Genomic DNA, 22,934 nt, shown 5'->3' on the forward strand with positions numbered 1-22,934 from the left:
AGTCTCCTTGACTTCATTGTAGCTTTGTGAATGCAACTGGTCTGCAAATCCGTATCTAAGAATTCTAAAGGCAGTCTAGCAATAAGCAAACCAGCTTCTTACTTTGTGACTTTTTCAAAAGGCCATATCTTGGTGGCTGAGTCCATATTTTGTGTGTGGACGATCCTAACATTATATCCAGTTCAAAAGATCTTAGGTAACAAGAATGGGCAAAAACCCTGAAGAACTCCTATCCACTGCTCAAAGTAGGGAACAATCTTTTCATCCCGATATGTCATCACAACGTTTATTTTATTTTTTCAGAAGAAAAGCTGAAAAACAATATGAATGCTTTCACTTCTTATCTTAGGACCAGCATACTTCAAAGGGGAGCATTATTATTTCATTTGGGTAGGGTTGTTTATAGCTTGCTTGTGAAATAGCCTGAAGCCCCCCTGCCAGGCTTCATCTCACCTGCCCTGACAGATTCACTGTGCTTGACAGGCTTCCCAAATTCTCATCAAATGCTGAGATGTTGCAGATGAGGGAAACTGAAGGAAATTCAGGAGACGGTTGCCCTAGGGGGCAGGGGGTTGGCTTCCAAACTGGCAATTAGTTTCCACAGATGTACAAGAAGTGCCGGGAGGAGATGGAGCCAGGAGGTCTTTTGAGGAGAGACTTCACCTCCTTTCCCAACCCTCGCTGGTTCCATTATGAAATTGTTTAAACTTACAGCAATGTGGGCAGTAGTTTGTTTTCCTCATATCCCGAACTAGCCGTCATTTTATGTTGCCTTTTGCTTCTTCAAAGCACACTTGAGCCCAGCTGCTGTCCACATTCGGCATGAAGGACACATCACCTGAGCAGCAGAGACTTTATACTGCAATTGCTCTGCACCTCCTTGAGGTTGGAAGATGTTCTGCTCACGTGGCCTTTTGGCAAGGATGTGAAGCTCACCTGTTCTGAAAGGCCTACGGCTTCTGCATAGGCGCTGTAGCCTTTCTTGCTTGTGAAGCTGTTGTTTCAGACTGTGTATAATTATTATTTATGTTCAGTTGGAAAGCCACATTGAGTCTTGGAAGGTTTAAAATGAGAAAGCAGTGGTGAGTAGCTGCAGAAGTTGTTATGTAGCATGCCTGTGACAAAGAGAGGATTCAGTATTTATGCTAACTTATTTTATGCTCCTTTTTTGCCCTTTGTAGAAAGAATGTGCTAACTTTGTCAAGGTGCTTAAGGCTTACAACCAAACTCATTTGTATGTCTGTGGAACTGGGGCTTTCCATCCCGTGTGCACATACATTGAAGTTGGAGGTCATCCTGAGGTAAGTTGTAAGTTTGCATCTAAATGCACCAACTTAAATTTTCATTGAATCAGTCATGAGTTTGATGTCTTCCAAAGGAATACTGATGGGTCTGTGGGTGGCAGTGAAGCTTTTTATTTCAGTCCTGGTAAAGCTATATCATAATTCAGAAATGTAGGGCCTACTGCAATTGGAGTTAAGCATCTCCAAGCCCTCATTTTAAGCATGTGCTCTAACCTCCCAATGAAACCAGTGGGGCTTAAAAACCCTTAGCTGGTAGATCACACCCATAAGCCATTTTCTGACTGTCTTCATGATTAAATACATTTTGCATAGCCTCTGTGGTTTCCAAGGCCAGCTGCTCACGCTTCCGTTTCTGCTCATGACTGATAGGTAGCTATCTAAGCATGTCCTATTATCAGCACCTTTGTTCTGGTGCCAGTTTTCCCCTTAAGAGCCGCCTCCCAGTCTGTGGAGTTTGACACCACGGCTCTTTTCTCCCCATCTGGAGTGTACAGAGCATGCCACATACGTGCATTTCCCAGTTTTCATATTTATCTGGAGATGGTTTTTGTCGAGTCAAATGAGGCCTGGCTTGTTTCATTTGCTCAGTTCTAAGTGCACACACCCAACCCTGGAACTTTCAGGCATGAGAGCAGCGCTCTTGCACAATTCCCACAGATTTCACTGGGTTTCCCGCAGGAGAGTACTGGGCAGATTGTGCCACTTCTTTCTCTGCTGTCCTCAGTGTCAGTTGCAGCCCAAACCTACATAACACCAAGCACAGATTATGGGATATGTTTGTGTGTATGTGTAGCTCCCCAGTAGTGAAGATAACCAATGAAGGAGGCCAATGGAAACCAAAGGCTTGCTTGTTAGCTTACGATTATTTATTTATTTGTGACATTTATTGCATTTCTAGCCCAACTTTTATCCAAGGAGCTCAAGGGGGCATCCATGGTTCTGCCCCCTCTTCAAGTATTCCCCATAACCACCAAGGTCCAAGGTCAACCAATGAGCTCCATGGTCTCCCAGGTCCTAGTCTAACCATTACGCTACACTTGCATTTTTGAATAAAAAAACCCCACCCCACTTTGCAGTTATGGTGTAGCTGCACATGCTGTGCTGGAAAAGGTCCCAGATTCAGTTTCTGCAGCCTCCAGAACTCAGATAGCAAGGCTCAGTGAGCTGCTCTTAGACCATAGTTGTCTAGACTGACCAACAGAAGGAAAGCCGGACTATGGCATGGGCTTTACTGAGACACCGGCAGTCTTTGGCCCTTCATCAACTGTCAGGGACTACCCACAGTTTTTCCATGAAGCTGCAGAGGAAGAGAAGGGAAGCACTGACTCTGCTAAGAGATCAGCTGGTTTTGTGCTCTTTTTAAGCATTTAGCAGTAGCCATTCCATCAGGCTCTCAACTGGTCATTAAAAGGAAAGTAACTTTAAGAATTGGTGCCTGTTTCTTCTTTTTCTCCACTACTATCCCATCCCCTTTGCCTTTTATGTTACGTCTTGATAGTTTTGTTTTTGTTTTGATCCACTCTGGGAGCCTTTTCAGCTGAATAAGCAGGGTTTTGAATTAATCTAGTTGCATGTGTTCTGTGGAAAGCAGGGACCTATAGCTTCCTGAATTTGCCCAGGGAGGGAGGGGACAGGATGTTCTGTATTAAAAGAAGCCCTTGAAAATAAGGGCCACATCCCAAAACAGGAAAAGCTGTTTTGATGACCTACAGACCTACCTGGGGTGAAGCTGAACAATCCCATTCAGCTAGACTGATAGGCACAGATGCTGGGCTTCTTCGGCATCCTAAAACTATGTATGTATTAGAAACAGAGGAATCAGACTAGCCTTGACTCTTCACTAAGCTAAAGTCTTTCCATCTTATTTGATGGTATCATTGATATTGTACCCTTCAGCCTCAAGAAGGTTCACAAGGGATTGAATATACAACGCAAGTCCCAGCAATGAAACAAGAAGAATTTACAAGCAGGGCAGCAGTTAATTTAAAAAATGCACCGGTAGTACAATAATAAACATGTCTACTCGGGAGTAAGTCCCATTCCATACAGTAAAGGGTAAAGGGACCCCTGACCATTAGGTCCATTCGTGGCTGACTCTGGGGTGGCGGCGCTCATCTCTCTTTACTGGCCAAGGGAGCCGGCATACAGCTTCCGGGTCATGTGGCCAGCATGACTAAGCCGCTTCTGGCGAACCAGAGCAGCACACGGAAATGCCGTTTACCTTCCCGTCAGAGCGGTACCTATTTATCTACTTGCACTTTGACGTGCTTTTGAACTGTTAGGTGGGCAGGAGCTGGGACCGAGCAACGGGAGCTCACCCCGTCACGGGGATTCGAACCGCCAACCTTCTGATTGGCAAGTCCTAGGCTCTGTGGTTTAACCCACAGCGCCACCCATGTCCCATTCCGTACAGTACTTCCAGGTAATTGGCAAATGATCGCTAAAAAAGAATCCCACGTGCAACGGTTCAAGCATATGGTGCCAGTCCCGGCCCGACTGCACTGGCTGCCACATAATTTCCAGGTGCAATTCAAAGTGCTGGTTTTGACCTACAAAGCATTAAATGGCTCAGGACTGCAAGATCTCAAGGACCACCTTCCCTGATAAGAAACGACCTGACCCTGTGATCATCAGCTGAAGCGCTTCTTTGTGCACCTCTTCCACATGAGGTCTGGAGGGTGGCAACATGAGTGGCTCTCCATTTGTGGATGCCCTCCCCAGGGAGGCTCACCTGGTGCCTTTGGTACATATCTTTAGGTGCTAGGTGAAAACATTCATCTTCTCCCAGGCCTTTGTCTGATTAAACAACCCATGGCCTTTTAAATTGGGAGGGGTGGGTGGGTATTATTTTTGCTTGTTCCTGTGTTATGCATTTTTGTGTTTTTATATTGTGAACCACCCTATGATTCTCAGATGAAGGGTGGTGTTGTTCTTCAATAAATAATAACTGAGTGCTCCTGTCAGTAAGGACTGGTTGCCCCTGCTTGGGGGAGACACAAGACCCACATACCGTATTTTTTGCTCTATAAGACTCATTTTTTCCCTCATAAAAAGTAAGGGAAAATGTGTGCACGTCTTATGGGGTGAATGCAGGCTGCGCAGCTATCCCAGAAGTCAGAACAGCAAGAGGGATTGCTGCTTTCACTGCGCAGCGATCCCTCTTGCTGTTCTGGCTTCTGAGATTCAGAATATTTTTTTTCTTGTTTTCCTCCTCCAAAAACTAGGTGCGTCTTGTGGTCTGGTGCGTCTCATAGAGCGAAAAATACGGTACTTGTTTCAATGTTCCCTACCCCATGGATGCACAACAACAGCTCATAAGTGGAAGACTGGATGCTCAGCTCTCTATGTTTTACTTGACTGATCCAATCACATTCTGTTAAAACAACAGCAGCATTAAAATTCCACAATCTATATTAAGGGAATATATTTATTAGGTCACTCGGAACATAATAGGTCTTGTAAAAGGCGTTCCCCTAAAGTGTTGTGTTTGGTTTTTTTTTAATTTTCCTTATGCATGGTTACCTTTACTTATTTGTGGATTTAAACTTTCACATGCTCAGGAATAGTTGGAGTTTCTCCCCTCACTTCATTTTCTCTTTGAGGTTTTTCTAATATACAGTGTGATTGTATTATACTATCAAATGTTCGATATAAAAAGATGTTTTACTTTTGTTCGTGAAGTAACTTGTCCAGTTATTCTTCCAAGGACATTTCAAATCCATAAAACAGATTTGCCTGTATTTTTTTCCCCCTGAGAAAAAAATGCATTTACTCAGAGACCACCTCATGAATTTGACATTCAAGTCTGCAGATTGCTACAAAAAAATAAAGACACCATTATTCAAGGGAATGATGCTACACTTAATCGTTTTTAAAAATCAGATTTCCATCTTGTAGAAAAAATTAATTAACATATTCCTCCAGCGATGATTTAAGGACTACAAATATCTTTTCCCCCTTCCATATTAAAACATCTATTAATTTTTAAATGCTCTTTCTTCCAGGCATACAGTTTTATAGAGCAGGTTCTTGTTATACTCTTGAGAGATTTATTTCAACATGTATTTTTGTCAATTATCAGTTGTCTCTGGACCACACACACAAACACACACAATCACTGCTTACTCCATTAAACAGATTTTTTACCCCTGAGTCCCATTTGGGAATTGGTAGACGTATTAATTAGCTTAGTACCATAAGATGCATGTCAGTCAATTATTGGGTATCTGCCAAGAAGACTGTCTGCAGATAGATGGCAAATATGAGATCATTTACTTTTACAGTTTTATAAGCATGCAAGATCACCCCCCCCACACACACACATAGGCACTTGATCAACAATTTATGGAAAGAGAGATTAGAGAAGAGAAGCTAGCATAATTTTTTCCACCAGGCACATACTGTCAAATGGAACTATATATCATTATCCATACTCTCTCCAACTCTCTCCTTTCTGTACATTATGTGTTGCAAGAGCGATTAAGACTGTTTTGGTTGGAAAGGTCCTTTCTTTCCACAGCTGTTGTGTTTAATCACTTAATTTTAGATTAAGGTTGCAACATTTACATGGGGCTGTGCTATACGGACCACACTGGGGCTTACTTCAGAGTAAACATGCCTAGGCTAGCGCTGTATTTGTTTGTTTATTTGAAAGAGTGTTCACCCAACTATCAAAGTGCCTCCCCCTCAAAGCAGTTTACAGGACTCCAAAACACGTAAGAATACAATAATCACAATTTTGACATTTAAACATAGATTAAAAGCGATCAGCAGCTAATTTGGTTTTCTCAAACCAAATTAAAACAATTAATAAGTAAAAACAATTAAAAAGAAATCCATCTTTCCATGTCTTGTCTTTCATTTGCTTGTTTCCTTGACCTCCTCACACCTCCCTTTTTTGTATTCTAGTTCAATTGATTATTTCAGCAAATCCTTTCCATTTTTGTTTTTATCTTACTAATTTATCTTAATATATTGTAACTTTACATTCTGACCTGTTAACAATCCATTCTTCCTTAACCCTATATAGCATTACTGCTAGAAACCACTTAATTTCATTCCGACATCATTCTAACATTCATTAATTTTACAATATTTCCAATCTTCTTCCACCGACTCTTCTCCCTGGTCTCGGATTCTGCCAGTCATTTCCTCCAGTTCCATATAGTCCATCACTTTCATCTGCCATTCTTCCCGGGTGGGTAGATCTTGTGTCTTCCAATACTTCGCTATAAGTATTCTTGCTGCTGTTGTTGCATACATAAAGAAAGTTCTATCCTCCTTTGACACCAATTGGCCGACCATGCCCAGGAGAAAGGCCTCTGGTTTCTTCAGAAAGGTATATTTAAATACCTTTTTCATTTTATTATAGATCATCTCCCAGAAAGCCTTAATCCTTGAGTACATCCACCAAAGGTGAAAGAATGTACCTTCAGTCTCTTTACATAGATTAGTTTCTTTTATCTTATTGTATTGTGAAAAAGCTTTCATAAAATCATGTGTGCGTGGAACAGATTACAGTGGAACCTCTACTTGTGACAATAATCTGTTTCAGAAGTCCGTCCGGAGGTTGAAATGGGTCGCTGGGAGAGGCGCCATTGTGTGCATGTGCAGGCGGCAATTGCCCGTTTCTGTGCATGTGCAAACCAAGTTAGGTCCCTGGATTCCTTTAACGGAATACCCTTCACATAGGGATGGTGAGACCATGACGGCATAGCAAGGTCAAGCACAAAATGCCCTAAAATTAGGGAGAGGTGGGCAAGTGTTCCAATGCACGTGCTGAAAAAGGAAGTCTGGGACACATGCAAGGGATTATATAGGTCCCTCAATCCTTTTAGACTTCACCCCATTGGCCAGATTAAACCCAGCAACGAGGGACCTACCAATCAGGTGTTGTGGCAATCCAATAGACCCACCCACAACCAGGAGGTCAGTCTCCAGGTCTCACCGCAACACTGCCCTCTTTTAGGAAGGTCACGATTTAGCACTATCCAGAATCTAGATGAATTTCTGGCTTTTTTTTTACTTCTTTGCCACATTCTCTGATGGTGTGAAGTTAATGCTTCATTAACATCACTCTCAAATGTAATGCTGTAGTAATATTACTCACTTTCAACTGACCTGTGGTAGCCTGGTCAATTGGTTTAAGCTTCTTTCATTTGTTTCCAGCTGTGTTGCAGCTAATTTCTCTTCCCTGATCAATTTTTGTAAAGGAAAAAAAAAAGCTCAAGTTTTATGTACAACATAAAACTAAATTTATTGCCTCTGAAGTTTTGTAATATTACCACCTGTAACCTCTTTGGTTTTCTGGTTTTCCCTGTGCAAAATGTATTGTACAGCTCTCAACATTTGGCCATGTTTTGCACTGCGTGGTAGGTGTTTCCAATGCTTTCCTATTAGAGGAAAGCCAGAATACATTTCCCTAAAAAGGATAAATTGGCATCTTCCTCTGAGCTTTTTTGAACTCTCTTATAGTTTGCAGTGATGATGGAGGAAGGCAGGAGCCTGGAATCCACACAAAAGGGTTTCAGTCCTACAATGGAGAGCAAGTGAAGTGTTATCAGCTCATATTCATGTTTCATGCATTATCAGATAATGTAGATTATAGAGCTATTGTGCTCATCTGATGTAAATCTGCAAAGTGCCATCAGTATGAGTGCAGCAATATAGATAAGGCTCCAGCTTCTGGCTTGCGTATTTGCTCAAATTATGGTTTAAATTTTACTCTAGGTTCATTTAGGGGCAGGCTAACCTGCTTTCTCTCCATTATGGTACTTGTACATGGCATTTATTGGGGCACTCTCTAATCATTTCAGCAAACAGGTAATTTAAACAGTTCCTAGATGAGATGATGCTTTCAAAGGAAAAGCAGCTTCATGGCATTGTATTTATAGCTCTAGTCATAATTATAGCTACCAGAAAAGGTTTCCCTTTTAAAATTATTGTAACACTCTCCATTCATTACAGTTGCTTCTGTTTAACCTTCCAAATTGAGATTTATTCATTCCCTCCCTCCCCCACAATTACAGTAAAGCTCAACATTCAGAGCCTGTCCATTTAAATGCCAAACCCCAGTTGCTATGGTTAGAAAGTGAAAGTTTATTAAGCAGGAAAAAAATGTGAAAACCACCCAAATGGTTTTCCCTCGATGGGCAGGATTTTGACAGTGACTGAAGTATGGCTTGAAATGTATTTAGGGAGACAAGAACAATGTGCATCTAGGAAGGCTAAAATAACATGGGAGTTTGCAGTTGATACCCACAAACTAATGGTTTGTGCTGGAACAGTTGCTGCACCATCAATGATAGGCAACCAGAGCTCACTGGTTTTCACTTTTGCCAAGGCTGGATGTGACTGTAGCAGGATCAAGGCTGCTGGAACTGAAGCGCCGTTGTTTGGTGCTGGTGGCTGGAGTCACTTTGAATGTAGTTTGTGCAGGCCACCCAGAAGGTCAAAAGGAGACAAACAGTTTGCAGGGAGCGGAGACAAGGACAGAGCACAGTGTGAGTGAGCAACCAAGTAGGGCCAAAACAGCAGGGCCAACATAGCCCTAAACTCCTGTGAGCAGGAAGACCTTTTAGAGAAGACCTCCCCACTCCTCCCTTTTGTGAGATCCCACAGGGCAATCTCAGCCACACAGGATCTAACCAGACCACTGTGGGAAGACAAGAGCCCACCTCCTCACTGCTCTCTGAGCCACCACACCGCTGGGCAAAGTTGCCCCATATACAGGGGACTTATGGACCGGTTATCCCCTCCACAAACAATAACCTTGTTTTCCTACAGTGTGTGTGGTTAATTGGGTCCTAGCGCTGGAACAAGGATATAATTTGTTTCCTGCTGGTGGTGGGTGGAATCAAGCTATGAATAATATAGACACAAATTTATTCAAGATTGCAAAACACAATATGTGTACAAGCAAAATATGCACTAGAATCACATTTAGGACTAAAGTGACACTCAAGATCAGATAGACACTCCTTTCAGCACAATGCAGGGGAACAAAAAGTGAGTGTCAAGTAAGATAATATTTCTTTTCAATGAATGGGGTCTCTGCACCACAATTCTTTGGCTGCTGCCATTGTTTCCTTAATGTATATTACACTGCACCTCTGCGGTGCTCAGAAATGCTTGTTGATTGCAACTACAAGTTGTATACAGGATGCCACAGCTGAATGGCTTTCATGAATGAGAGAGTGAAGGCAGTCAACATACTCATTAGGTTCAAAGAAACAAGCTCCAGAACTGTGGGAAAACTTTTGTCCAGGCTGATGAAGAGGAAAAGGGAGGAGGAGGAGGCGCTGCCATGAAAGCAAATTCATGTGTCAGGACCCACACTTCCAGTGGATTAGATACTTTATTATTATCATTTGACCACACATGACGCCATAGTTGTGCGAGTCCTTGCTTCACTGCCCTCCCAGAGTAGAAGATGGCAGACAATAAGAGCTTCATGGTGGAAGCCCTTGGTGCTGAAGATAACAGCTCTTTGCTGTTCTCTGAAACCCTTCCACCCCCACCCCAGACAGTGCTGCTCCTTGCAAGTGCAATTATTTCCCTCCCAGTTGCTTTATTTCTTTTATGCACCATAGTAACCAAGAGAGGAGAAAGAAGCGCTCTCCTCATACTTCAATATTTCTCTCTCACACCAGAGATGTCGCTTATTCGTTTTGCTGTAGAATTTAGTAGTCTGGATTCTCATCATCCTTTTCACTAGAGTTGGAGACACTCTCAGTATTTGCAATTTAGGTGTTAATTATTTATCCTGCCAGCTAGGATATATATAGAGTTATTGACTCCTAGAAAATGAATATTCATGCTGCATCTTCAGGGTTACTCCATGACATGATGCGATTGCTTCTGTGTGATGCATAACAACAGAAGAATACATAGTTAAATGATGGTGAGAGGTCTCCAGAAGATGTGATGATGGTTACCAAGCTAGACAGCTTTAACAGGGGGCTAGACAAATTCATGGAGGATACAGCTATCAGTGGCTACAAGTCAATGACTCCTATTCCCCATGATGATATTCTACACCGGAATCAGAGGCAGTATCTGAATGCCAGTTGACGGGGAACATAAATGTTCTACTTGGGGGGCTTCTGACAAGCATCTGTTTGACCAGGGTGAGAAGCAGGATAGTCAACTCAATGGGACATGTGTCTGAACTTGCAGAGCTTGTCTTGCAATTGCACAGTTTTCATCCAATTCCATTAATTCCTGCTGAGCCATAGATCCAGTTAAGCAGTCTTGGTTAGGATGGCTGAGAAAGTTGTTACTTCAGAGATCTGCTTCCAGTCAGAGTAGGCTTCACAATACTGAATGATCTGATATCGTACAAGACATTTGCATGGGCAAAGAAATTGCCCCTGAGAAATGTTGCTTAAGTTTTGATTTTCTTTGCCTCTAAAGAAATCCAGATATCTTAGGGATGAATTAGGCTGCCTAATGCCATATCAGTCTCATTGGCACTCAATCCTAAGTCAGCTCGGTCTCATTTTATGTGGAATTTTTGAAAGAACACACAACCAGCCCACAACTAAACTGTCTACATTTTGCACACAGATTTTGCATAAAATGCATATTTCTAATATAAAATAAGCACTTTTAAAATACCGCTCAATTAATTCACCCATAAAACACACATTTTGTACTTTTACTTAAAATACATGTGTGTGTGTGTGTGTGTGTGAGTGAGCACACGGACATTTATTGCACCCCAAAATTGCATTGGGGTGTGTAATCTGACTGAGAGTTGCCTTCTGATTATCCGCTGGGAAGCGCGGGCTGAATGAGTTTCTTCTGCCATCCCTTGAAAATTTGCTTTGGTTTTTCCTTGAAGTGAAATTTGGTGGTAGCTCTATGTATTGTAGATTTTATATAAATATAAATATATTACCCACTCATCTAGACAGGCCATGAGTTTCCTTTAGCAGCCAAAAAAACTCAGCACTGTTGCTTCAGAGCAGGGAAAATAATTGAAAACATCGCCCCACTCTTGTTCTTGTACAACATATGCAAAGTTTCATCCACACACCTTAGGGATACTGCAGCGAAGCCTGACTGAACTCTTTGATCTGCAGAGAAAACAAACACCACCCACCATCTGGAGAAACCCATTTAATGAAAAGACAACGATACAGTACATGGGCAGGTTTAATTGCGGAAATGAATTGGAGATAGATAGGATAAAGTGATTTTTGATTTAGGGCAGTAAGAGGGAAAAATGTGGCTCTAGAAAGTTATGAAGTACATAACTGAGGCTATCTGTACCAAAGCTGCATTATATAACTTCCAGGATCATGCCACAAAGGCAGGTTGACTGACCTTGATATTTTTAAAATCACATTTCAAATGTAATTTGTGCGGCTAAAGGAAGCACCTGTTTTCTGTTGATAACTCCCCACAAATATCTTGTCAAAGAGACTTTTAAAACATTTAGTCGTGGAAGGAAATAGTGGATTTGGGTTGTGGCTGACATGTTCTATTTTAGCCTTGAAAATATAATTGCCAGGTGGCTATAAAAATTGCTGGCTCTTTCAGTGGCATGGCCTTGGCTGGGAGTTCCTTTAGGTCTGTTTAATTCTTTGATGGGGACTGTAATGTGCTTAAAGATAGGTAAAAGGTAAAGGTACCCCTGCCCGTCTTGCCAGACTCTAGGTTTGTGTGCTCATCTCACTCTATAGGCCGGAAGCCAGCGCTGTACGCAGACACTTCCGGGTCACATGGCCAGCATGACAAGCTGCATCTGGCGAGCCAGTGCAGCACACGGAACGCTGTTTACCTTCCCGCTGGTAAGTGGTCCCTATTTATCTACTTGCACCCGGAGGTGCTTTCAAACTGCTAGGTTGGCAGGCGCTGGGACCAAACGACGGGAGCGCACCCCGCCGCGGGGATTCGAACCGCTGCCCATGCGATCGGCAAATCCTAGGCGTCCATGCTTAAAGATAGAGGTTTTCCCAAAGTTTGTTCACCTTGGTGAAATCCAGAGACTCTATCAGGCATGTCAGCAACTTCAATCCTAGAAAACGTTGACAACTTTGGTTGGCCCTCACAACCCTTCATTTCATTAATTCTGGCCCTCTTTGAAAAACTTTGGGCACCACTGTGAGTCTAAGTGGACTACGAAGACAGTAAGTATATTTCAGTCCAGCACATCCTTCGTGTGTCACCATCGCAGAAGAAACACAGCAGCAACCCTTCTTGAGACAGGTCCCTGGTGATGCTTTGCTGTGGGCAGATACGTCACTATGGAAAGATGTATGTGACAGTTAGAACACATATGCTGCTGGATCAGTGTCAAGTACAGTGGTACCTCGGGTTAAGAACTTAATTTGTTCTGGAGGTCTGTTCTTAACCTGAAACTGTTCTTAACCTGAAGCACCACTTTAGCTAATGGGGCCTCCTGCTGCTGCCGCACGATTTCTGTTCTCATCCTGAAGCAAAGTTCTTAACCCGAGGTAATATTTCTGGGTTACCGGAGTCTGTAACCTGAAGCGTATGTAACCCGAGGTACCACTGTAGTGCCACACCCCATAGACAAATTCAACTTTTACTATAGCCCTGAAAGGGCCTGGTCTACCACTTGCCTTTTCAACCCTTGCCCTTCTTAGCTGATAAGAACGAGCCAAGGTAGAGGCATAGCATGGGTTAGGCTCCGGGGGGGGGCATAGCCCCTGGCACAGTTTTTTTGAGGGGTGCATTCCTCACCTGCCCCAGATGCCAGCAATAAATGCTCCTCAGCTGAGCCAAGGTGTGTCCTGGGAGCATTCGGTTCTCCTGCTCTTCAAGAGAACCTCCCTGGACTCAAAGGTATTAGACACCTTCCACCCAGTGGTGAACATTCCTTTTGGGGGGTAAAGTGCACAGTAATGATGTATGTTGCAGATACATCTGATTACAGAAAAGCTGAAGGTTACTTGGCTATTTAACGGTTACCTTAGAGGCCTATTTTCAATAATACTCATTCAGCCATGCCTTCTGTGTGTTTATGTAATGGAATTAACTACCAGGTCTGTAGAAACCAATTTATTGCTGGGAAAAGCAGTATTGCCCATAAATATTGTGTAAAAGGGAACGGTTTGGAATTTATGCCTTTTAGTTGCTTTTATAGTATAGATGAAACAAAGACATTTTCAGTATGACATTCTCTGCAAGGTGGCTAGCAGGACATATCAGGCTGCCTAAGTCTTTCCAGCAAGCCCCTGTCCCTCCCTGTCACACTGTTTGCATCAAGCTACCAGCCCATATTTCTCCCCCAATCCCACACAATTCAGATATAACCTTTCTTGGGAAAACCCAATAAATTAAAAACAAACTGTTGCCATTGGCCCATTTGTGATATACAAATTAGCCCCGTACTTGGAAGCTTCCTAAGATGCTGGATCCATCCAGCTTTACCTGATTGGCCCCTGGGTCACCACAAGTGTGAACTGATTATTTTTGTTGTTGTACTGTCTTCAAGCTTATGAAGGGGAAAATCACAAAATATCCACGACATTACCCTTTAGTCTGGATACAGATAATCTGTCACAGACTCGATCCTATTGTTGTGAATAGCTGGTCGCTTCATCCACTCTGATTTTGTTCCACATGCAAGTGTGGAGGCTCAGTGAATTATGCCTGGATCATAATTCAGCCAGGTTATGTGTGTGTGTGTGTGTGCAGAGAGAGAGAGAGCTTTTTTCTAAAATGGGTGGCGCTGTGGGTTAAACCACAGAGCATAGGACTTGCCTATCAGAAGGTCGGCGGTTGGAATCACCGCGACGGGGTGAGCTCTTGTTGCTCGATTCCTGCTCCTGCCAACCTAGCAGTTCGAAAGCATGTCAAATGCAAGTAGATAAATAGGTACCACTCCAGCGGGAAGGTAAACGGCATTTCCATGTGCTGATCTGGTTTGCCAGAAGCGGCTTAGTCATGCTGGCCACATGACCCAGAAGCTGTACGCCAGCTCCCTTGGCCAATAAAGTGAGATAAGCGCCGCAATCCCAGAGTCGGCTACGACTAGATCTAATGGTCAGGGGTCCCTTTACCTTTATGTTTAGTGGTACTCTCATTTTCCTACTCATACAGCCCCTCAAGAGGCCAAACATAGATTCACAAAATGTTTAGGGGTATGCATCCCCCTGCATCCTCCAGTGTGGTGTAGTGGTTAAGAGCAGTAGACTCATAATCTGGGGAACCGGGTTCGATTCCCCGCTCCTCCACATGCAGCTGTTGGGTGACCTTGGGCTAGTCACACTTCTCTGAAGTCTCTTAGCCCCACTCACCTCACAGGTTGTTTGTTGTGGGGGAGGAAGGGAAAGGAGAATATTAGCCGCTTTGAGACTCCTTCGGGTAGTGATAAAGCGGGATATCAAATCCAAACCCTTCTTCTTCTTCTCCAGAAAACAACAACAACAACAACAACAACACCTCTAAGGTGGTTTGATTGAGGCAAAACACAGAAAAGTAAAGCAGATGGTCACATAACTCCTAAAGGAGATACCAGATGCTCTTCTACACTGAAGGTCTTCTTTGCAGACTAAGCCATCCCTGAAATATGCAGTGTTTAGAACTTTCCCAACTTGATGGAAGGATTGAAAGCACTGCAGCATTTACTTTGTAGAGCTGCTGGGGGTTTCCTTTCCCATAGGTATTTTTTAGCTAAAATCATGAATGGTTCTGCATGGTTTCCTTTACGTTTTGCAAAAAGGAAATGAAAATGTGTTGTTGTACCTTAATGACAAATGGTATTGATTATTTTCCAAAGCTGCTACTCAATAACTATACCTTTTTATAAGTCCACCGAAACACACTTTTGCAAACATGGCACCACCGCTGAAACCTGGAAGTATTTTACTGTTTGCAAAGCCCTCTACAACCATTGTTTATTAGCAAGCTTGCAACTGCTTTTTTGAAAAAGGTTATGTGATTGCACTTAAAATACAAACCATGTGTCAACTGCCGCAAATAAGTCCTTTATTGTCTCCACCCCCCACTGGAGTAGCTTGTTGCAATTTAGCTTTCTGCTTGACTAGATGCCACTACTCAGACATAGTAGTCTAGGTACCCATAGGGAAACACAAAATGCTTGTATAATTTTTTAATTCACTAGCGGTTTCGCGTTTTCATTTCTTGAATGGATTTGCCAAGGGTTGTATTACACACCAGAAAAACATGACCCCATTGCCAAAAGCGTTCCTTCTGCTTGCCCCCCATGGCTGCCATGACATCTAGTTAGTCTTCCTGATCTTATAATATTCACAAAAGAATGGGGACCTTGAATTATAATGCAGGGGGACCAGAGGTAATTTAAGCAGACACTGGCCACATCTGTACCCTACATTTAAAGCACTACGATACCACTTTAAATAGTCACAGCTTCCCCCAAAGAATTCTGGGAGCTGTGGCTTGTTAATGGTGCTGAGAGTTTTCCCACCCAGAGCTACAATTCCTTGTTGTTGTTGTTTAGTCGTTTAGTCGTGTCCGACTCTTCATGACCCCACGGACCAGAGCACGCCAGGCCCTCCTGTCTTCCACTGCCTCCCGCAGTTTGGTCAAACTCATGAACCAAACTCATGAACACTGTCCAACCATCTCGTCCTCTTGTCGTCCCCTTCTCCTTTATTTTTCTTCTTTTGGGAGGGGGCTGTTTAGGAGGCTACATTCAACACTTTTGCATCTCTATAGTTCTGCCAGTTTAAAAGTCTGTATATGACCGTGTGATGGAACTGGAAGGAAAGGAATTTTAATATCATTAAATCAAATTGCAGCAATGGGTATGAAAACTGAAAGAAAAGGCGTGTTTAAATAGTTTGGTATATATTACCTCATCTAAAAAAAGTTATTTGACTGACCTTTAGCAATCAGCCAGGCCATTTATATGATTTTTGTAAGTTCTGTATATATCCTTAAGTGTCAGACATAATAAATACTTCTAAACAGATGTCTGAATCGTGTCAGAAAGGCAGGACTGTGGAGATTTAAAGCATTTATGGGATCTTGCTCTTGTCTGAGCAGAGTCTTCTGAAAGAAGCAACTCAAAGGAAACCCAAAGGAATATATTTTTCAGTGGTGAAATCTTGACTGTATTGAATACTACTGAGAATTTTGCCAGTTCCTCCAATAAAGCAAGAATTTCCATATAGCATAAGCATGACCGTCGAAATCTTTGGAACTTGTTTTTAAATAAAGGTGATGTAATAGTTAAATGGTAGGTGGAATACAAGCAAAGGAGGAAATTAGAGGGCTTCCATTAATGTTTTTCACATTGTGGCAAGTCCGAATTCAGGTCATAGGACATAGAAACAAAACACTTCATCCCTGAAAGTTAAATGCCAGAGGCAAGAGAGGCAATTAATGTTTCAGTGTTTCAGTGAATCTACATAGTACAGTACTTGTTACAAAGGTTTGGAAGCAGACCCAAGGGAACTTACACTCTTCAAGGGTAGGAACCAAAACAGCAACAACAATGAAATAAACTAATAAATAATAATAATAATAATAATAATAATAATAATAATAATTTATTATTTATTATTATTATTATTATTATTATTATTATTATTATTTATACCCTGCCCATCTGGCTGGGTTTCTCCAGCTACTCTGGGCAGCTTACAGCACCTAAAAAATTGTAAAACATTAGTCATTAAAAATTTCCCAATACAGGGTTGCCTTCACTGCAGAATCCCAGTGAACTTTGGGTTGTGTTCAGCTAAGTTGTCCTGAAATTTCAATTGAAATTAATAGCCCATTAATTTCATGGTGTCTACACTGAATACAGTGGTACCTTGGGTTAAGTACTTAATTCGCTCCGGAGGTCCGTTCTTAACCTGAAACTGTTCTTAACCTGAAGCACCACTTTAGCTAATGGGGCCTCCTGCTGCCGCCATGCCGCCGGAGCACGATTTCTGTTCTCATCCTGAAGCAAAGCTCTTAACCTGAAGCACTATTTCTGGGTTAGCGGAGTCAGTAACCTGAAGCGTATGTAACCTGAAGCGTATGTAACCTGAGGTACCACTGTACAACTAAAACTGGACACAACCCCTTTTTACCGCATTGATTTCAATGGCAGTTCAGCATATGTGTCAAAACTATCCTCAGTTTTTGAAATGAGAAAAACAACCAAGGGGTAAAATGTGGGAAAGCAGAAGTAAACAAACAAATGCAGTTACATGTCATATAGCAATGGTTTTCTCCCCCATTAGATATCATGTATGAATAGCTTTGGTTTAATATGGAGCTCAAAGAGGTTTGTGAAAGGAGGGTGTCATTGTGGGGAGTTCCTAAATCGCACAGCAGCTTCTAAACAATTCCCAAGTGGCAAATTAATTTTGCTTTCTCCCCAAAGAGACCTCAGATGAGACAGTGAATGATTTGCCAGTGGTTTTAAACTCATTATGAGGACAGCCAGACAATATTGCAGGGGCCTTAAATTAATGGCAGCTTGCAATCGGAAGGAAACACAGGTGGAACTTCATAAGCCAATTTGCATATGCTCAAAGGCTAAGAAAGAAATGAGTGTTGTAGGGGTGGGGGGAGGAAATCAGATCAAAGTAGGCCATACAGAGCAAGCTGGGCCACTAGCCTGACTCGCGAAAAAGCAGCTTTCTGGATTCAGTGTATCCATGAATAAACAGAATATTCAAAGGTGAGCAAGAGTAGACAGATGGTTTTCTTTTCCTTATCCAGTGCTTCGTCATGTTTTGGTTAGAATTATCTTCTATTTCCAACCTCCATCTCAGCCTTCTGTACTATTTCTGCTCCTCCCACAGACCTCGGTGTCAACAGTTGCAACAGGAGAGATATGAAATGTTGGGTGGGGAAAATATGAAAGTGCCCTGTTGCTAAACAGACCGTGGTGTTCCAGCTGTTGATGCTTTCACATCATTTTGAAAGACTAGATTTTGAAACCAATGCTGGGAACAGTGCAGAGCCTTTTCCAGCACTGTGCAACATCTAAATAATTAGTCTGAGCTACCATGAGTGTCCATGGAAGTGATTTTGAAGGAATTAAATGTGTGAAGTTAATGCATTTGAAACCAAAGAGCGTGTCTCCATCACAGATGAACACTGATTTCATCAGCTGGTTTTGACCTTTAAAGCCCTATGTGGCCTAGGACCCACGTACCTACAGGACCGCGTCTCCTGGTATGCCCCGTGGAGGACCTTAAGGTCCACAAATAACAACATTTTGGAGGTCCCAAGCCTCAAGGAGGTTAGATTGGTTTCAACTAGGGCTAGGGCCTTTTCAGCACTGGCCCCGACCTGGTGGAACGCTCTGTCACAAGAGACTAGGGCCCTGCGGGAATTGACATCTTTCTGCAGGGCCTGCAAGACAGAGCTGTTCTGCCTGGCCTTTGGTTTGGACTCAGTCTGACCGTTATGTTTCCCTCCCCTTATGGTCTCGATTTATTGACTATTTTAAAATGAGGCTGCATTTTAAATTGCATTTAAACCTGTATTTTACATTGGTTTCCCCCCTCCCCCCCTATTATGTTTTTACTGTGATTTTATTGATGTTAGCCGCCCTGAGCCCGACTCTGGCCGGGGAGGGCGGGGTATAAATAAAAATTATTATTATTAGTCAATTCCTGTTTCCTCAGAAAGCCCTGGGAATGGAGGGTCTCTCAGGCAGAGTTCTCTACAGGAGGGATGGGTCAGTATTTTGTGGCTTCCTTTGGTTCTCTATATGTTGCAGTTAACTCAAGCTCCCAGCAAAGTACCAATGGGTTTTAAGACCTCAGTGCTACCTCCAAAAGTAGAGGTGGGCCGTATTTTATTCTTCAGAACTACTCTGCTCTCCAGAAGTGATTTGGGGGTGAGAAGTGTGTTTTCCCACACAAGTGGTCCTCTCGAGAGATTCCAGGCTACATAATGAGGTTGGTGCCCCCTAGCTAGAATGACCAGAGGGCACTAAACCTGCTACCCACTTAAAATACAATAGTAGTTCTCGAAAATGGCTTACCTGAAGCTGGTTTAACCACTGCAGAAAAACAAACAAACCCTCAAACCAAAAATAAGTGAAGGTTGATCCAAAATAGAAACAGCAGTTCAAATAACAGATGCATAGTCAGCCTTGACAGACTTGTTGAGGGGCTGGATCTGAAATTGTCAACCTTTATTGTTTCCTGGAATATCTTTACCAGATGCTTTGTAGAACCAGGTGCCTGTGTTGTGGATACGGTGCTCTACATAATTTAAAGATTTCACCTTTCAGATGAATTGGTAATGTCTTTTATTTTGCAGGGAATTCATTTTCCCCGCAAAAATAAATAAATAAGATATTTCCAACCCCACATTGCTATATAATCATTTGGATTGTGATGCTATTCTCCTTAGTGATCAGTGGAGGAGGTGACTCTGGACTGACTCCCAATCTTGTTGAGCCAGCCAGGTTCATGTGCTTGCATGTGAGGTGCATATGTGAGGTGTTGTTGCATGCTATCACAGTGTGTCCTTGACATGCTGAAAGCTGATTTCAGCACCAGGGCTGATGGGCTGGAAGCCCCTGGTTTTTCCCCATGGCCACCATGTCAGGAGTTCAGCCTACACTCAAGTAGGACCCTGGCAGAGACACATGCCTCACTGGCATGTTCCCTGTCTCCTGGTTGATCGTTCGGGAGCTTCATAAGCTTTCTTCAGCCCGAACAGCACAGCGACTGATGTCAACTGACACTGGCACACTTAGGGATCTGCAGAATTTGCACAGTTGCGTAACGGACCTCAGCAACTCAGCATTTTGGCTAATCTACTTTATTTGCATATAAACACACATGGAGCACTGCAACATGGCTCCCTCTCTCTCTCTAGCATCAGACAGCAAAGAGAAAAAGAACAAAGGATAATAGTCCCACTTCACAGAACACATTAACACAAACATCCTGCCTCCGTCACTTCCCACTCTGTGGAGTCAAAACATATACTGTCATGTGAAAGACAACAGTCATGACTGCAATCATAGATCAGGAATTCTAACACACCATACAGGTTCTACTGAAAACAGCTCAGCTGGACACATGACTTCCTGATGCATTTTGTTAACAGAATCATGTTTCCAAGGTCAGTTTTTAGGTAATACCTTCATTAGGTCAACCAAAATTTCACAAGGCGGTATGCAAGGTTTCAAGATCTCATCAGGCTGGAGGCGAGAAACATGTTTAGGCGCCCGTTGAAGCCATGGCTTCTGCATCTGGTCACAGCTTGAAGACAGGAAGAGGGACGAGATAGCAGGTGCTTAATGGAGGCCATTTAGGTGCTATGTAGGCAACTCCAGAGGGGGTGCTTCATCATCATCATCATCATCATCATCATCATCACCATCAATAAAAACCTATATTTATATGGGTACCTACTTTCTGTGCATTGCTCTGGTTCGCCGGAAGCGGCTTAGTCATGCTGGTCATGTGACCCGGAAGCTGTACGCCGGCTCCGTTGGCCAATAAAGCGAGATGAGCGGCACAACCCCAGAGTTGTTCATGACTGGACCTAATGGTCAGGGGTCCCTTTACCTTTACCTTACTGAGAAGATCCATAAAAAACTACTGTAGGAAAAGGAATTATTGTGAAAATAATAATTTTTTGGGGGGGGTATGTGCCAAAATTTCTCCTCATTCAGGGCACCACATTACCAAAATCTGCCTCTGATGTAGGCATCAACTTGTAGTATGGCTTGCTAGAAACATGAAAAATAACAATAGCTCAGTCACCCTCTTTTTAAAAAATGCAAAAAGCTACCCAATTTGGCTGCTCTTGACTTTCCCCCCAGCACACCACCTAAAATTAATTTCCACCTTTGCTAACATGAGGACTTCCTAGTTTCTCTTGATTCCTGTTTTCTACCTGTCAAGGGGCTTACACGTGTCACTTAAGGATGGAAACAGACCTGGGTAAAAAGACTATTCTTGCATTTTTGGAGATGGGTTTAGGGTTGCATCTAAGTGCAGTGCTGGACTTAGCAATACATGTTTTGTCAAATTCTTCTTTGCAGGCATTTGCAATGGGAGAATTTAATCCTTTCTTTCCCTGTTGCAGTCTGCAGGGAAATCCCACCACTGAAGGGATCCCTCCAATGGGAGATTTCCTCCAAATGTGACTCTTAGTTCTGCTTAGAAATACTTCTAAAGAGAGCTGCTCTTGCCTTAGAATCATAGAATCATAGAATCATAGAGTTAGAAGAGACCATTCTGGGAGAAAAAAATGGCAGTTGGCACTGCACTATTTCTTCCCCCCTCCCCTCCAAGTCTTCCTGATCCTTCCCCCCCTTTATTGTGATAATTTGGCATACATATACTAATTTGGGAAATATATGCTTGACAAGGTAAAAAAAAATAAAAATTAAAATCAGCCCAAGTGAGAGTTGTGGATGGTTTAGTTGTTTTATTGTGCATCAGTATGCTGGTGCAGGGCTAAAAAAATAATTGCCAACATAAACCTCCCCCCTCCGCAAAATCCAGGTGGTGTGTTTCTGCAGAAAGGCAGCAATAACAGCAAAAAGGTTTTATATTGGGGAAGCCAACCTTTAATTATTTCTGCATTCATACATCTGGAGGAACAAACATGATTAGGAGGTGCAAAATCTCTTGCCAAAATCCCGAATATTCCCTTTTCTTGCTGGGAGCCCCAGGACTGCAGAATGGAGTGGAATTGAGAGAATGGTTTTATCAATTCTGATACATGTGTGCAACTCTGTGCTTCAAACAGTGCTTTTCTCTTTTTTTAAAAAAAAAATGTTTAGGGGTACTCTCATTTTCCTACTCAAATTGAAATATTGCCCCTCAATGAGGCCAAACTTAAGAGTCACAAAATGTTTAAGGGTATGTGTACCCCTGCGTCTGTCCGTCCCCCCGAAAAAAGCACTGGTTTCAACCATCACCAGTTCTGATGGTCCACTCATAATGCATGAAGAAAACTCGGGTGGCTTCTGAATCAGGAAACTGTCTTTAACATGAATATTTTTTCAATCACAGCAAACCGCCTGTGCCAGAAAACATCTGTTTTTGAATAAGAAGCATTTGTGTTGCTCAGGGGAGAATATGTGTATATACTCTTGATGTATGTAAAAGGGAAAGGGGGGAACTTACAGGCTTCCTTAAAACTCTGCAGAGTAATTGTAACTTGTCAGGGAAAGACGTTATAATTATGTCTACTAGAACCTACATCTCCAGGCACACAATGGAATTCATCTTTTCATAGGTAGTTTTATTCTTCAACAATACCATGTATTAGTACGTGCGGTTTTATTGCCCCTTATTTCTAAAAAAAAAAAAAAACAAAGCAAAAGGAGAAAGCTGTTTTATATTATTATTATTTTTTTTGGGGGGGGGCACAAAATCTCACATCCACACCCTTTGCATTCCCAAAGTGGATACTATTTAGGTGTAAGCTGGGCTGGCAGCGTGTCTCATAAATACAAATTTCACAATTTGGTGTTGGCAGATTGGGGGGGGGGGCGATATGGAAAATAAACCTGAGCAGCCTCCAAGCACATAGTGAAGCTCCTCACAAAGGGACAGCCCCTTGCAGGATTGAACTTGCCTGCTCCTGCTTGGGAGGAGGGAAGAAGAATACATAGGATGTCCTCCTTTCCCCACCTCCAACCTCATGCTAAAAATAGGGTTTTAGAAACCCTTAGTCCTGCCTCCA

At 42.6% G+C, this 22,934-nt stretch overlaps 1 protein-coding gene across 1 annotated transcript in view; it reads left to right on the top strand.

Moving 5' to 3' along the window:
* Positions 1 to 22,934, top strand: part of SEMA3A (semaphorin 3A) — a 185,658-nt gene that overhangs the window by 89,352 nt on the left and 73,372 nt on the right. The window contains exon 4 of the mRNA XM_081911733.1: positions 1,182 to 1,301. Coding sequence (XP_081767859.1) covers positions 1,182 to 1,301 — 120 coding nt within the window. The remainder of the gene's footprint in view (positions 1 to 1,181; positions 1,302 to 22,934) is intronic.

This window comes from Podarcis melisellensis (genome assembly GCF_964234715.1).
Source record: "Podarcis melisellensis genome assembly, chromosome: 5".
Classification (NCBI taxonomy): Eukaryota; Metazoa; Chordata; class Lepidosauria; order Squamata; family Lacertidae; genus Podarcis; species Podarcis melisellensis.